At 25.4% G+C, this 18357-nt stretch overlaps 1 protein-coding gene across 1 annotated transcript; it reads right to left on the minus strand.

Moving 5' to 3' along the window:
• Window positions 1-518: 518 nt before the first annotated feature.
• Window positions 519-17854, minus strand: LOC135927935 (stress-induced-phosphoprotein 1-like). Its single transcript, XM_065464214.1, has 13 exons — window positions 17767-17854; window positions 17507-17719; window positions 17324-17465; window positions 17124-17283; window positions 16872-17076; window positions 16704-16830; window positions 9729-9831; window positions 9560-9680; window positions 9410-9506; window positions 1402-1563; window positions 1191-1294; window positions 886-1061; window positions 519-749 (listed from the first exon to the last, which is right to left on the minus strand). Exons 1-13 carry the CDS (start codon window positions 17779-17781, stop codon window positions 677-679), a joined length of 1698 nt encoding a protein of 565 aa, XP_065320286.1. The 5' UTR covers window positions 17782-17854; the 3' UTR covers window positions 519-676.
• Between the last annotated feature and the right edge of the window lie 503 nt (window positions 17855-18357).

Here is an 18357-nt window from a genome sequence, read left to right on the forward strand (position 1 = left end):
TGCTCAGTGTAGTTTATTTTGAAAAATTTTAATGAAAACTTATTATTTTTTATATCAAGCTCATTGGTGTCAAAAGGAAGAACTCATTTTTAGATTCTTTATTTTAAATTTGACTATCGAAATCAATAGGAGAAATTTATAAAATTCCTATAGAATTCAACTGACTTTGCCAAGATTTATTTTATTTTGTGATTTTGAAAAATATTTTAGAGAATACAACAATAATCTCTTAAAAAATCTTGGAAAATCTGTAGTTAATTACTATTAAAAACCATAAAGGAGAGAAATCACAAGATGTACTACAAGCCAGATTAAATAATAACGGGCCATGCAAAATTTTATATGCCGGTTTCTGGTATCCAGTAAGAAAATGGCGCCACGGCTCTACTGGAATATTCTTAAAGGGTTGTGAAAAACTTTCTTAGTGGGACTTGCCCTATTTTTCCATCCTAGCACGTATCCAAAACTGTGTTTAAATATTGTTTTGCAATTTTTTGATTTGATTGTTAAAAATTTTATCAATTTTTTAAATATGACGCTTTTATTTTATGTATTTAATAAAAATTGATTAAACTTAGATTACAAATAATTAATTAACCTAATTTTAGAGTAAGATAAAAATTGGTATGTACATTTATAATAAAAATAATTAATTAGTAGTCAAATCATATCATTTTCATCGTATCTGAATGATGCCCACTTCTAGAAGCTTTTGAATTTTTTCTGCTATATTTGGATTTTTCAGATGCCTATAAAATAATTTTGAATATATTATAAAAATTTAACTTTGCTTTCATAAGTTATAATCCTTTAGTCTCATATAAATATTACGAACAGAACAAAGCCTCTCATAGCATATTTTAAGAATAAAATTTAATAATAAACTCTTTAAGAGCGCTAGGATCGTTCTGCATCTGTTCTAAAATCATTCTCATAGCAGGGTCGGTGAGAATGGATTGAACCTCTGGATCTTGCATTGCCTTTTGCTTTATATCTTCTACAGATTGACTTTGATTTTGACCAAGAGCACTGTAGCATTTCCTGGTTCCTTCTAGGGCTTCCTTTATAAATGAGAAAATGTATAGTTTCAAAATCATATATCAGTAATATTGCAGATTTAAAGCCATAATTGAGCGAAGAAATATTATAAAATTTAAAAAAATAAATTAATGGTTAATAAAATCTTAAACCTGTGAGGAGGGATCTAATTCAAGGGCCTTTTGAAAGGCAATCATTCCCTTGGTCGATTCTTTTAATGCCAACAAAATATGTCCTCTTCGTATATATCCTTTAACTGTAACAAAATAGGAGTTAATAATTTTAAAAAAGAGAATAAATTAAATTAGAGTATGCAAAAATGAAAACAGCAGAATTAAAAATCATGTATAGGACGTTACATACCAAAGTTAGGATCAAGTTGTAGGCATTTGTCACAATCTTGAAGGCCTAACCTAAATTCAGCTAATTTTGTATAACATGCAGCTCGGTTGCTGTAAACAATGGCGTTTTCTGGACTTCTTTTAATAGCCTCGGTGTAGTATTTAAGGGCAGCTGGATAATCGCCTTCATAAAAGAAATGGTGAAATTCATTTTAATGAAAAAAAAACAATATTAATTCTTAAAATACAAGGTCATGCTCAGAAGTGGTTACTTTATTTTAATAGAGCCCTGCATGGACCTGTCCGACCGAAGTTTCACCATTAGGATTTTGGTGGATCAAACCTTAATGTTTGATATATAGAAAAAGTGGAAAGCAAAGTATCTTTTTGTCGGGTCAGACCGAATGAAAAATATAATCTCATTAAAATTATCTTTGTAAAATAAACCTTTGTTTTTTTAAAAATCTTAATATAAAAAATTTTAAACCTTGTAAAAAAGCACTAGTATTAGGGTATTTCTATTTTTAAAATCTTGAAACATACGATTAGCTAATAAAATATTTTAATATTCCTTCATTAAATTCGGCGTAGATTATATTTTTCGACTAGGTCATATGAGACAAGGCCAGATCTGACAGTTAAAAGTCAAAATATTGTAGTTTCTTTTTTTGTTACTGTTTTTAATGGGGGTAATTAAAAACCGGGTTCTCATTTTATTTCCCTAATGCTTTTATATATTTTTAAATTTCCTTGAAAAAGTATAAGTGAAGTTAAAAAATATTTAACAAATATCATATATAATTTACATAATGATAAGGTAATATATACTGGGTATTCAAACTAAAATAACTTGTAGAAAAAATTTTTCAAATTTCACATTTTTTAAAAATATTTGAGTTTTTATTGGCTAGGATTCAGTATTTTTATTACCCAAAAATAAATACTCTGGCAATAAATAAATCAAAATGCGTAGAAAGATTTTTATTATCAAGAAATAAATGTTTTGGACAGTATTTATTAATTAAAAATTGCCCAGCCAATTTTTTTTTTAAATTAAAAATGCTCGTTTGCATTTTTCTTTCAGTCATATTCTTAAATATAACTACTCTTGAACCATTTTAAATATTAATTACACTTCTAATCCGGTAAAGCAATATTTGAAAAATTTCTAAATCTATTGTTCAACATTATCTAAAAGGAATATCATGGAATAAAAAATTTTAAACCTTGCTCAACTTATTTTGACACAATCAACTATGCTAAAATTTACAGTTAGTTGAGGGAGGGGATTACGGCCATTAAAATAACAGACACCCTCAGTCATTGTCTTCTAAGAACTAAATTTCCCGATAATATGATATTGTTTCGTTGTATAAGGGGGAAAAATTATACTTTAATGCAACTTAAATGGCATGAAATTTCAATCTATATTAGGTCAAGCCATATTGGTTCAAGTGATAATCAATCACTTTACAACCCGACCATCTCAGATTTTGTTAAAATTTGGTATTTAAGTTAATAAAGTATTGTAATTGACGAATCCAAAATATTAGACTCTTACTCTATTAGAACCGGAGATAGGGCTTCAAAGTGGCTCAGTTGGTCATTTTTCGAAAAAAATGATTTTTTAAAATTGGGATAACTTTTATATTAGATGTACTATGTATATCTATTATGGCTCATTTTATAGCCCTAAGTAAACTCTTTAACGTATGTTAAATAAAAATAATTTTTAGTTTATACATTTTTTTTAAATTGCGGTTAAAAATTTGTAATTAATTTTTTAAAATGTTAGACTAAATTTTTTTTACAAATTTCAGATATTTTGTAGAGTACCAAGAACTGTTCATATAAAAAATTTCAGAGTGGGGCCAAAATTATTAATTAGGAAAAATCTCATTTTTGAAAAATCCGCTAGATGGTGTAAGTATTATAAAATATCAATTTTATTAATAAAAGTCAATCTAATAATTTTTTTTTATTCCATAATAAAATATTTATCGAATAATTAATTGTAAGCATAATATTTAAAATAATTTTAATTTAATTTCCTTGAATTTAATTTATAGGTAATAAAATTTATTAAAGTAAGCATTAATAAATTATCGATTTTTCGAATAATTTTTTCCCAATAATTTATCAATTTTTTTTACCTGTTACTTTTTCCTAAAATTTTAATTTTTAAAATTAATTTATTAATATGTTTTTCTCTTCTCTTCTCATACCCATTGAATCTGTCAAATCACTATTCTATAAAAGGTTTAAGAAAAGTGATGCTCTGGATGACAATGTATCATAAAATTAACAAAGGAGATTATATTTGTCCATGTCGCAAATTTTTATATAAAAAGAAGAATAGTATTCCAATTTTAGAGGATAGCAACATTCCTACAACTTCAAATAATTTCTTAAACCTCCACCGATATAGAAAATGATTATCCAATTAACAACGACAATACGCAACTCCCCACTTTTTTCAGAATCCTTAAATTCTACTTTAATTAAATGGGGAATTCTCCAATAAAAAAAGAGACTAAGAGAAAAAGGATATCTCAAGAAAAAGCTCAGCAGACTAGGTACCGATTTTTTGGTACTACAGCCACACAGTTTATTAAGTGTCGATTTGAATACTTTCATGGGCCAAGGTACAAAAGCTTTTGGCAAAATTCTTCAACCAAAGGTGAATACAAATGGTAGCTAGATTTGATAATTTATATGAAAAATAATTATCCATTATTGTCTAAAACACAAAAATATCAATTATTAACGACATTACCTCCAATTTGAAACACTCACTAAATTAAAAAACAATTTCGTTTTATATGATCCGTAATTCAAAATTGGTCAAAAGGGGATTCTTTCAGTTTCTAATCCCAAGGCAGGTAAAACCATAGATCAGAGCACAGTTAGCATTGTAAAAAGTTTCTATTTAAACAATGAAAATAGTAGATTACTGCCCGGAAAAAAGATTGCCTTTCTATAATTGAAAATTATAAAAGGATTAATGTTCAAAAACGGTTAATTCTAAATAATTTAAAAGAAATCTATATAAATTTTAAAGCTATCTACTCTTCTCTTAAAATCGGATTTTTAAAATTCGCCTCATTGCACCCTAAAAATTGCATAATACCAGGTTCAAGTGGCACTCACTCGGTTTGTGTCTGCCTAATCGTTCAGAATGTTAAGTTGCTAATAATAGATAGCAATCTAGCAACTTTAACAAAAAATAGGGATTTTGAGATAAAAACTTACAAAGACATAATTCCAGCAATCCTCCCCTGCCAGCCTGTAATTTTGGCGAATGTCATGAATGTCCTGGGGACCAAGCATTAAGGGCTAAATTAGAAAATTTATTAATTGCACATGATATATACAGGATAACGTTCAATCAATGGATATCTGTAGATAGAACAGTCTAGAGACCCTAACACAAACAGCTGACGAATTTCTTACTTATTTGAAAAAATATTTATTTTGTTTCGCCATGCTTTTATTACTGAACAGCAAAATAGATTCCATCAGAATCTTAAAAACAAATTAGAACATAATCCTTATTTGGTTATCTGTGATTTTTCTGAAAATTACTCTTTTATACTTCAAGATGAAGTCCAAGGTTATCATTGAGCCACTTCCCAGGTTACCCTATATCCATTTGATATATATTATAAAGTAAATAATGTATTAAATCAAAGTTATGTGGCCATATCCGCAGGAAGAACTTATACTCTAACTAATGATGAATGTAAAAATGACAATATATAAATTAAATTTAAAGAAATTTTGGTAAAATTATTTTAATTATGCTTACTATTTTCGATAAATATTATATTGATAAAATTTATATTTTAAAATACTTACGCCATCTAGCGGATTTTTTAAAAATGAGATTTTTCCTAATTAATTTTTTGGCCCCACTCTGAAATTTTTTCTATGAACAGTTCTTAATACTTTTTACAAAATATATGAAATTTGTTAAAAAATACTTAGTCTAACATTTTAAAAAATTAATTACAAATTTTTAACCGCAATTTAAAAAAAATATATAAACTAAAAATTAATTTTATTTACATACGTTCAAAAGTTTATTTAGGCTATAAAATGAGCCATAATAGATATACATAGTACATCTAATATAAAAGGTTATCCCAATTTAAAAAAAACATTTTTTTCGAAAAATGACCAAGCTGAGCTACTTTGATGCCCTATATCTCCGGTTCTGATAGTTAAGAATCTAACATTTTGGATTTGTCAATTACAATACTTTATTAACTTAAATTCCAAATTTTAACAAAATCTGAGATGGTCGGGTTGTAAAGTGATTGATTTGACATGGAATGACCCAGCTTCTTCGCTAATAAAAACTTTGTATTCCAGCAGGATAGAGCCTCATTTCAAACATCCAAATAGATAAAAAAAATAGTTACTAACATTTTGACTTTATAATTGGAAGAGGAACGTCCTGACTATTATTGTTAAAAACCCCGATTTGGGTCGATTTTTCAACACGGCCCGATTAAGATTCATCGGGATTTGGCAAATAGATGCCTAAGAATTTCTGCCAGCTATGAGCAAAATCTTTAGGCTTACATAATGTTATTTTGGTTAAAATCTTAATCGGGCCGTTTTTTAAAATCGACCCATATCGGGATTTATAAAAGCGTTTAAATAACAATAATTATCCAAAAACCAAAGATTCTTTTAAGAAATAAAACTAAAAATAAATGGAATTCTATATCTATAAATTATGTCTAAACCTAATTAATTTCATGCCTCAAAGAATTTCGAATGTTATTAAATCTATAGATGACGCAACTCAATTTTAAAATAGTATCTGCTTATAATGAAATCTTAGCGCTAGAATAATCTATATCAATAATATTTATTTTATCTTTTATCTAATAAATTTTAATAAAATTGGAAATGAAATTTGATCCATAATGATTTTTTGAAATTTTAAAGTAATTAAAAAAATTTATTATAATTAAAAAAATTTATTATAATTAAAATTATTTAGAAATGCATTTTTTTTAAAAAAAGGTGCAAAATTTATGTCGGCAAAAACCTGCAATAAATGTGTCTAAACCTGCATTCAGTTATTTTTATATACTTCGTCGCGAATTCGCGCCAACTATGAATGTTGGGTAACCCCTCATTAGGGGCAATTCGCGGCTACACTGTATTTTGTATAATTCAAAGTGTTGTTGAACATTCGATTTAGTCAATTTCTGAAAACGGCTAACTCAAGATTTTACCGAAAATACCCAAGTTTAGAGACTTTGCTCACAGATTACAGAAAGGTTTGGATATCTATTGGCGAAATTTGCAGGCTCTGTTTTATTGGCTGACTAACTCGAGCCTTTTAACAACGCTAAATCCAGCTACAATAACGAAATGAAAACATATTCCCCTTATATTTGTCAACCCAGCATAAATGCAGGTTTCAAAGAATGAAATAATTTCCCTTAAAGGCGGTTGTTGCAAATTCAATATCTAGTTTACTTTGATTTTAAGATGTAATAAAATGTTTTGTTTGCATTTTATTGTTTTCTTGGAAATAATTAATTGGTTCAGTTTTAATTAGAAATCATCTTAAAATTTCTTATTATATATATTTCATCTGTAGTAATTATAAATATATTTTCTAGGTTAAGTAATTAATTTATAATACCCAAAATTGCAAATTAGATAGAATAATAATTAATTTAGACGAGTATTTATTTGTAAAATTTTATAATAAAAATTAAGAAATTTTGGTTCTTAAGCCGTTGTCTCATTAAAATTTATATTAGTCTCTCTATACGCCTGGCCTATCAAATCTGATTCTACCTAATCTATATCTCTTAAGCCTTCAATAACCAGCAACACAAATCCACATCATCTCAGTTATTAAATTTTTTAACTTTAAATAATTATGCTAATTAAAAAATTTCCTTCAGATGAATATTACTTGAGTTCTACTATTATATTATTGAAAATGAATATACATACAAAAACAATATACAATTATGATTTCTCAAGGAAAAAATATTTTAGTAAAATATGAAAAAACGTAATAGTTTAGTTAAAAAACCATAATAAAATTTGGGGAAGTTTCCTTGTCAGAAAAATAATTTTAAAAATCTATTTAAATTATTTTGAATAACAATTTATTAAAAGATTTATAATATTAATTTTTATTGCTAATAGTAGCGATTAAAAATACTCGCTTTTAAAATATACGACCCCAGATAGTTTTTTGAAAAAAATTTAAGGCCAGGCCTGGGTATAAATTTTTTTTAGTTCCGACCCGGGTATATTTTAAAAAATTAAATAAGGTCTGGGTTCATTTCATGTCAAATCTATCACTTTACAACTTGTGTAGTTAAATGACTCGTTTTGAGCCGATTTTTAAAAATAGCTAACTCAATTTTTCATCCAGAAAAATACTACGCAAGCCTGAATATTTTGTTAGTAGAAGGAACAAAGGTCTAGACATATATTATCCAGCATATCTATTTTAAATTTTACCCAAAATGATTTCTATCACAAATTTAAATTTTATTCTAAATATAAAATTAAATTTAAGATATTGTTATTAAATTACAATAGAAATAAATGGAATATAAAATTAAATTTAAGATATTGTTATTAAATTACAATAGAAATAAATGGAATATAAAATTAAATTTAAGACATTATTAAATTAGGCCTGGCTATGTCTGCAAAAAAATTTCAGGCCAATGTCTACCCCATATTTAAAATTAAAAAATTTCCAAGCAACTCTATTTTAAATTTTATTCAATTATCACAAATTTAAATTTTAAAAAATTCCAACTTCTGAAACTCCCTCAAAAATAGGATCTCAGAATTTAAAATCTATAATATTAGAGTAAGTAATTTTACCTTTCCATATCGAAAATGATATACACCTATTTCACCGTACCTCAAACTATTTCTTTTTCAATTCGCATATTTATAATTTAAAAAATTTCCAAATATAAATGTGTAAAATCAAAAAATCCAATTATAAAACATGTCTAAACCATAATTATTAAAAATTTAAATTTCAAAAAATCAACATATGATTTTATTAAAAATGTTAAAATTTGTGAAACTTTTTAAAATGGTTTTAGACATCGTCAAAAAAAATGACTTAAAAAAATATCTAAAAAGTAGTAAAATTTTAAAAAAAAATTCTAAAAAATAAAGTAGGTGTAAAAAAATAAACCAATCATAAAAACAATTAATCCCTTATTAATGTTTAAAAAATACCTATAAAATTAACATTAAATAATATAATATACCTACAAAAAGCAATAACCATAAAATTTAAAAAATTTTTAAAGCAAAATGAAATGAATTTTTTTTAAAATAATATTGCATATTTTATAAGTTGTAAAAATATATTTTAAAAAACTAAATAAAGAGCCACATCCCAATCAATTGTATAATTTTTAATAAAAATCTCCCAATTGCAGAGATCTAGTTCCAGATGAAGAAAGTTATTTCATTTGTTTAAAACATGACCTAGCATGTCCTAATCTTATTTTAATTTACAGATTGGATCTGGCTAAAAAATTTTACATGGATTCATATTATAAAAAAATCTATAATTTTTATTTAAACTGGACCAAAATTAAAGTCACATAAATTTATTTTTTACAAGTTTTTTTTGCTTTGTTATATCTAAAAAGAAATTTTAATTAACATTTTATTTTATTATTTTCTATTTTATTACAATTTTTTTTAATTTTAAGCCCGACTAAATTGCTGGATTTTATTCAGATTCTGACCTATAAAAAAAGGTCTGATGCAGGGTTCTAAATAATAGTATCGGTATAAATATTATGGAAAAAATCATAAAAGAATTCGTTATAAAAGATTATTTAACAAATGAGTTAAACTTTTAGGCATAATTTTAAGTTTCTGTTTGAGCATTCTCAAAAGATCTTTAGAGATATGAAATCTTTGAAGAAATTTTATTAAAAACATTTCAAGCTCTCAAAAACATTAATTCATTATTAAATCATTTAATTAATAAATGTATTAACCTTTTTGGAACATTTCGTTTCCCTTATTCTTCTGATCCAGCGCTAGTTCGGGGTTAATATAAGCCAGCCGTTCTTCTTCCTTCATTAATTTTTCGGTCTAAAACATAAGTGATAAATATTATTATTAGCAAACACAATGTTTTATATTACTTCATTAAGCTTCATGAGGATATCAGGACAACGATGCTCTGTCAGTGATTTTTTATAGTTTACAATAGCATTTGACCAATCCTTTAACTTGTAATACGAATTTCCAATTCTAGAGTAAGCTCTTTTAAAAAAATGAGTGAGGAATTATAATGAAATAAAAATTCATTACTTAGCTAGTAATTTGAAGTCGGAAAAATTCTCTTTCCCAATTTCAACAGCTTCTTGACATGTTTTAATACATTCATCATAATTGTTTTGTTCAAAATAAACAGCTATTCAGAATAACAAAAAATATATTACTAAAAACATATATTACAGTTATTTTTTGCAACAGAAAACCAGACAAAATTATACTTTTAACTCTCAAGTAATATACTTGGGCATAGCAACATCCCAGAAAATTTTAATTTACTACAAAAAAACTGTCCATATCTCTGCTAAACTATATTTCTGCAAAGCTCATTACTAATATTTAAATGGTAACAAGAAGAAATTTTTTAAATAATTAGGGGAATTATTTTCCAGGGAATTATCTTCCATGATTCTATTCTAATATGATAAACTAAATAAAGTTTTAACTATTCAATCTTTAGAATATATTTTTAGTAAAAACATGAAATATATAATATTCATTTCATTGCCAGACATTTTCAAGCTCATAAAAATCCCTAATTTTTTCAAATATTTTGTAGTCTAAACAAAAAATTCTCCAAAAAAATGTATCCTAAACAATAAATCTGAATCGTAGCATATCTGTAACACCAACCATTAAGAGCATAGTCTTATAGCCTTTTTAGTCATGTCATGTGACTAAAAATGTTATATATAAAGAAAAATTTAAAATATGATATAAAATTTAAAAATTTATATTAATATGGGTTGATAGTTCAGATATATATCTTGTCTGGCCATTACAAACTCTATATCATAACCTTTCCAATGACTAACCATTTTTAGATAATGTCAACTGTATTTTCAAAGTTTTTTTAATTAGTAAGAAAAGCTAATTAGAAAGTTCTGTGATTGTACACTGTTTTTCTCTTACTAGACAATTTTCATAAATTTATTATCTCTTGAAGAAATATTTCTTATCATTAAATTAGCTTTATTCAACAATTTTTTAGAATATATATAGCGACATCAATAAAATAGCTAAAAAAATAGGTCTCTACTACCTTTTTATCTATATATTTATTGTATGGCAACCTTGGATGCTACTCTGTCCCATTTAAAGTAAGTAAAAATTACTATGTCACTGAAGTGATGTGTAATTAACAAAATATATATTGTTAAATTATACAACTATGCTATCATTTAACAATGAATTATATATTACCTGAACAACATCATGGTATTTAACACTTACTATAAATGAGGCCTATGGGAATTGTATAAACTAATTTTGAAATAAAAAAATTGAGGAAACTTAGTAGTCAAAAAACCACACAAAGAGGGATGAAGGTTATGCATGCTGGTGTAACAGTAACTAATGAATTATCATTCCATCAAATTTGTATTATATTTTACTGGTTTTAATTTAAATAACTTTACTTGTTTCTAGGGTTTATCAAAAATGTAAGGATGTTTTAGATGATTAGAAACATTAGGATAAATCTATGATTATTAGATATCATTTGATCATTACACTAGGGCTTTTCCAGAGAAGCATGAATAGGAGGGCATTATCAACTATTAGCAATATTTTTATTTAGAAATATATGAATAGTATTAAAAATTGTTGAATACTATCACAAATTGTTCAATGATTTATTTAAAAAATTATATAATAAAATACTTAATAAATTCTAACTGATTTTTATATTTTTCAAATTATAGAAATAATTAATTTTCTAGAATAATTTTTTTTAACAAATATGATGTACAGTTTCTATCCAAGCTGCCAATATTACTCAAATAGAAGTGCCATTATATTTTGTTTACTCTGTAAAATAGTATCATTGGGGAATGACTAAAATACGCGTCTACGAAAACTACGCGTCCCTACGCGTCCCCGGTCAAAACGACTTATTTTTATTAATATTAATAGGAAATCTTATTAAGCTTTATAAGATGAGTTAGAAAATGTTTTTTTTAATTTAAAAAAAATAAGGTAACTATATAAAATTTACAAAAATTTATTTTTTTAAAAAATAAACTACGCGTCCCTACGCGTCCCCGGTCAAAATACAGTTTTTTTAAAAAAATCAAAACGGATTCATATTTAGCTCATTAAAAGAATACAGAATATGTAAATATTATATTTTAAACTATTTTTATAACTTAGTGATTTTTTCAAAAAACACTTTTTTTTTCAAAAACACTACGCGTCCCCGGTCAAAAAACCGTTTTTTTAAAAAAATAAAAGCAGATTCATGTTTAGCTTTTTAAGGAGATTCAGAAAATGGTTATAATATAATAAAATTAAAAAAAAAAAATTTTTTCGAAAAAATTTTTTTTGGCTAAACTACGCATCCCTACGCGTCCCCGGTCATAATACAGTTTTTTTAAAAAAATCAAAACAGATTCATATTTAGTTCATTAAAAGAATACAGAATATGTAAATATTATATTTTAAACTATTTTATAACTTAGTGATTTTTTCAAAAAACACTTTTTTTTTCAAAAACACTACGCGTCCCCGGTCAAAAAACCGTTTTTTTTAAAAAATAAAAGCAGATTCATGTTTAGCTTTTTAAGGAGATTCAGAAAATGGTATTAATAAAAAAAATTAAAAAAGAAAAATTTTTTTTTGGCTAAACTACGCATCCCTACGCGTCCCCGGTCATAATACAGTTTTTTTAAAAAAAATCAAAACAGATTCATATTTAGCTCATTAAAAGAATACAGAATATGTAAATATTATATTTTAAACTATTATATAACTTAGTGATTTTTTCAAAAAACACTTTTTTTTTCAAAAACACTACGACGCGTCCCCGGTCAAAAAACCGTTTTTTTTTAAAAATAAAAGCAGATTCATGTTTAGCTTTTTAAGGAGATTCAGAAAATGGTATTAATAAAAAAAATTAAAAAAAAAATTTTTTTCGAAAAAATTTTTTTTGGCTAAACTACGATCCCTACGCGTCCCCGGTCATAATACAGTTTTTTTAAAAAAATCAAAACAGATTCATATTTAGCTCATTAAAAGAATACAGAATATGTAAATATTATATTTTAAACTATTTTATAACTTAGTGATTTTTTCAAAAAACACTTTTTTTTTCAAAAACACTACGCGTCCCCGGTCAAAAAACCGTTTTTTTTTAAAATAAAAGCAGATTCATGTTTAGCTTTTCAAGGAGATTCAGAATAATTTTGGTAGTTGAGAATTCAAATAAAATATTTAAAAAAGCCAATGTCTAGCCCATATTTAAAATTAAAAAATTTTCAAGGATATCTATTTTAAATTTTACCCAAGTTGATTTCTATCATAAATGTAAATTATGATATTATGATATTTCTAATACCCTTACATTGCAACATTTTTACCTCTTTTTCTCCTAAATATTAATATTTTTATGAAATATATTAATAAAGCATATTTAGTATCGTATACACCTAACTAATTAGTAATTACCCATCAACCCCGTCATTCTGATTAAATTAAATTAATTTTATAAAAAAAATAAATATATATATATACAAATATATCAAATTATAAAATTGACGGGGGGGCTCATTGGTTAGAACGTATGCCTTCCGAACGATAAGTTGCGAGTTCGAATCCCGTATTGCCATAAAAAATTTAAACATTAGCGAGATAATAATAGCTCTCGATTTATTTAACATTAAGATGATAGGAAAGTTGATAGAAAAAAAAATTTTAACATTAGGAGATAGGAAAGTGAAATTAACGTTAAGAAGATATCAAAGTTGTTTTGTCATGTAAAAATTTTTTGAATTTCATCAAAATTTTATTTCTTAAATAAAATATTTCAAAAGATTTTTTGTCTATAGATGTAAACCATAGATGTAAACTAATAAAAACTATATTAGGATATGAAATGAGATTAAGTGGTTTGCCAAGCCCGGGGTCCTAACCCCAGTCTCCCATATACAAAACATATAAAATGATAAATTTTAACTATTAATGTAAGATTAGAAAGTTATTTTAAAAAACTTATTACTAACATAAATAAAAAATAAATTATAATTATAATATTTTCTAATTCATCAATCAGATTTAGAACACTCAACTTTGTTTGATTTTTTAGCTTTTTAACACATTGATTTAATATGATATATATCTATCTATCTATAAATGTAATCATGAACGTTTTCGTATCTTGGTAATGTTAATTTTTTTTCTATCAACTTTGATATCTTCTTAACGTTAATTTCACTTTCCTATCTCCTAATGTTAAAATTTTTTTTTTCTATCAACTTTCCTAGGTTAATGATGCTTACTACCAAGTGAATGTATGGAAATATTCTAAATACCAACCTAATTTGCTAAATACCGACCAAAATTTATTGAAATGTAAAAATGTAATAAGATCCTTATTATTTAATATATTAATACGGAATCACGTGGTCGAGTCCGGCCTCCTATATATTATCCTCCCAAGGATGGAACCACCAAGTTAGAATAAGAAAAAAACATGATCATTCCCGGGATTCGAACCCGGGAGCATGGGATAAGTAAACCAAGCTCTTGCCTACTAGGCCATAGAGCCTTTCCAAAAATTACGATTTTTCAAATATATATTATAAATATGTTTGGTAGTGCCTATCCAAATGAAAAATGAACAAAATTCAAATTTGATAGATGGTACCTTAAGGTACCAAGCATCATTAACCACTTTCCTATCATCTTAATGTTAAATAAATCGAGAGCTATTATTATCTCGCTAATGTTAAAAATTTTTTTTTTAAATTTTTTATGGCAATTCGGGATTCGAACTCGCAACTTATCGTTCGGAAGGCATACGTTCTAACCATTGATCCCCCCCGTCAATTTTATAATTTGATATATTTGTATATATATATATTTATTTTTTTTTTTTATAAAATTAATTTAATTTAATCAGAATGACGGGGTTGATGGGTAATTACTAATTAGTTAGGTGTATACGATACTAAATATGCTTTATTAATATATTTCATAAAAATATTAATATTTAGGAGAAAAAGAGGTAAAAATGTTGCAATGTAAGGGTATTAGAAATATCATAATTTACATTTATGATAGAAATCAACTTGGGTAAAATTTAAAATAGATATCCTTGAAAATTTTTTAATTTTAAATATGGGCTAGACATTGGCTTTTTTAAATATTTTATTTGAATTCTCAACTACCAAAATTATTCTGAATCTCCTTGAAAAGCTAAACATGAATCTGCTTTTATTTTAAAAAAAAACGGTTTTTTGACCGGGGACGCGTAGTGTTTTTGAAAAAAAAAGTGTTTTTTGAAAAAATCACTAAGTTATAAAATAGTTTAAAATATAATATTTACATATTCTGTATTCTTTTAATGAGCTAAATATGAATCTGTTTTGATTTTTAAAAAAAAAAAAACTGTATTTTGACCGGGGACGCGTAGGGACGCGTAGTTTAGCCAAAAAAAAAATTTTTTTTTTAAATTTTTTTTTATTAATACCATTTTCTGAATCTCCTTAAAAAGCTAAACATGAATCTGCTTTTATTTTTTAAAAAAAACGGTTTTTTGACCGGGGACGCGTAGTGTTTTTGAAAAAAAAAGTGTTTTTTGAAAAAATCACTAAGTTATAAAATATAGTTTAAAATATAATATTTGCATATTCTGTATTCTTTTAATGAGCTAAATATGAATCTGTTTTGATTTTTTAAAAAAAACTGTATTTTGACCGGGGACGCGTAGTTTAGCCAAAAAAAAAATTTTTAAAAAAAATTTTTTTTTTTAATTTTTTTTTATTAATACCATTTTCTGAATCTCCTTAAAAAGCTAAACATGAATCTGCTTTTATTTTTAAAAAAAAACGGTTTTTTGACCGGGGACGCATAGTGTTTTTGAAAAAAAAAGTGTTTTTTGAAAAAATCACTAAGTTATAATTATAAAATAGTTTAAAATATAATATTTACATATTCTGTATTCTTTTAATGAGCTAAATATGAATATGTTTTGATTTTTTAAAAAAACTGTATTTTGACCGGGGACGCGTAGTTTACCCAAAAAAAAATTTTTTTTTTAAATTTTTTTTTATTAATACCATTTTCTGAATCTCCTTAAAAAGCTAAACATGAATCTGCTTTTATTTTTTTAAAAAAACGGTTTTTTGACCGGGGACGCGTAGTGTTTTTGAAAAAAAAAAGTGTTTTTTGAAAAAAATCACTAAGTTATAAAATAGTTTAAAATATAATATTTACATATTCTGTATTCTTTTAATGAGCTAAATATGAATCCGTTTTGATTTTTTTAAAAAAACTGTATTTTGACCGGGGACGCGTAGTTTATTTTTTAAAAAAATAAATTTTTGTAAATTTTATATAGTTACCGTATTTTTTTTAAATTAAAAAAAACATTTTCTAACTCATCTTATAAAGCTAAATAAGATTTCCTATTAATAATTAATAAAAATAAGTCGTTTTGACCGGGGACGCGTAGTTTTCGGGGACGCGTATTTTAGTCATTCCCTATCATTGAGTAATTTTATTTTTCTAATGTACCAAAACCATTATTAAAATAAAAGATTTAATAAATTGATTTTTAACTCAGCTTATTACACAAATCCCAAAATTTAACAAATTTTTTTTATATATAAATAGGCAAAACAAAAATATGTTGAACAATATTTATTTTATTTTAAAAGTTTAGAATGTGAGTGTATTCCAGATGTTTCTCTCAAATATCTTTCCTTTCCTACTAGCGTACATTTAACTCTAATGTAGCTTATATTTTATTATGTAAGTTTAAATTGTTTTAGATATATCTGATATTGCCATGGCTTAATTACAAGCTAATAGTTATTGTAATTTTATTTTAGAAAGATATAACAATATCAATCAAAATAAATTTTTAGTCAACACCTAGCTGATGATTTACTAGATTAGATCAATAAATGCTAACTCATCATTATCAAATCAATTATATTTTCATAATCTTTTTAGATTTACGAATAATATAAATATATAATCTTCTATTACAAAAAAAATAGTAATATATACCTGCTTTATTTGTCAAAAATATTATGTTTTTTGGATCTAATTCAATTGCTTTATCATAATGATTGATGGCCATTTCAAAATTTTTATTTTTATATGCTTCATTTCCTAAGTCCTTTTCTTTTAAGGCCTAATAATATTATAAGGTTGATTATCAGGCTTTTATAAAACTTTTATTTGATCATCACTTAAATCAACAGACATTTTTTCAGGTTTTTTTGACTGATATTTAGCACTGGAATTATTCTTGCTAGTGTGATTTTTTGAATTAATATGATTGTTAAACTCAGTATCATCATCATCTGCTTCCATCGAAGTCATATCAAGACCTAACAAAACACTGAGAGTAGTCATTAATCGCGGGTCTTGCAACTTTCTTTTAATGAAAATATAATTATTTTAACATATAAAAAAATATATTACGATGAAAGAACTTTAGGATTATTTTGCAATTCTGAAAGCATGGCCAAAAAATCTGGTTGACACATATATGATTTAGTTCTTGGGTCATTTCTAAGTTTTTCATAAACATTTGGTCCAGAAAATGGATTAGGAAATGGACTGTTATCAAAATGGGTTGATTCTACATTCATATATGTAATAATTTAAAATATATAATTTACCTATCTTTGCTTTTCTTGTTTCTTCTAAACCTTGTAATAATTGAACATTGTCAGGGTTTCTCTCTAATCCTTGAGTGTAAATTTTTTCAGCTTCCTCATATTTTTTTAAAAACATAAGTGCAGCACCTTTTCTTGAATATCCCTATAAATAATTTGACTTATATTTACTATAAATTCTGATACTTTTGGCCAATCAGGTTTAATCTCAATAGTTTTTTCAGCATCCTGAAGTGATTCATTATACCTCCCGATTTTGGCCAAAGCAGCAGATCTATTGCTATAAAGAACATGATTATTTGGATCAAGTTTGATAGCTTCAGAATAAAAATTATATGCCTCTATATTTCTTTCTTCGGCCAAAGCTTTGTTACCCTTTTCTTTAAGCTCATTAACTGTCTAAGAAAATATATTAGTAAATAAAAATAAACATTGATAAATTTTACTCCAGATGACATCATTTTTTTAAATTTTAGTCGAGAATTTTCGCAAGGATGGATCAAAATATCAATAGTACTAAAATCTAACGATTGACAATTAATCTGTCATATGTTAAACACGTGATAAGATGCCAAATTGTGAAGTTATCTAATATTTTATCAAAAGTTAAATAGCAAAAGAATAATTAACTCTTAAAGTGTTCTGTAATAAATTGTATTAAATGTTATTTCTTATATATAATATAAAAAGAATGGAACATTCGAATTAATAAATTGATGTGATGATGGTGAAAATAATTACTTAGATGGAGAAAATAATCTTTTAAATGAAGAAAATAATTCTATAAACGAAGAAAATAATTCCTTAAATGGAGACTCAGAAAATTTGGCAGATAAAAGAAAATTGGCGGATTTATCTACGATTAAATTTAATAAATTCGATGGCGAATCTTCTATTTTTTGATATATTTCTCAATGGGAAGGGAAGCCAGTTTTTGGTTACAAAACGTAAGCTCATCTGAATGTCAATATAAAGATATATTTTTAACATTTTTTGGCAATAAAAATATTGAGTTGGTGGACCGTTCTTGTTATCCT

The sequence above is a fragment of the Gordionus sp. m RMFG-2023 genome, chromosome 4, assembly GCF_954871325.1.
Source record: "Gordionus sp. m RMFG-2023 chromosome 4, tfGorSpeb1-WG-v2, whole genome shotgun sequence".
NCBI classification, from domain to species: domain Eukaryota; kingdom Metazoa; phylum Nematomorpha; class Gordioida; order Chordodea; family Parachordodidae; genus Gordionus; species Gordionus sp. m RMFG-2023.

Coding starts and splice junctions, on each gene's coding strand:
- LOC135927935 (XM_065464214.1), bottom strand. Junction 17,284..17,323: donor AACAAGAAAAGCAAAGATAG/GTAAATTATATA, acceptor ATATGAATGTAG/AATCAACCCATTTTGATAAC. Junction 1,564..9,409: donor AAACGAAATGTTCCAAAAAG/GTTAATACATTT, acceptor TCTTTTATGAAG/GCGATTATCCAGCTGCCCTT.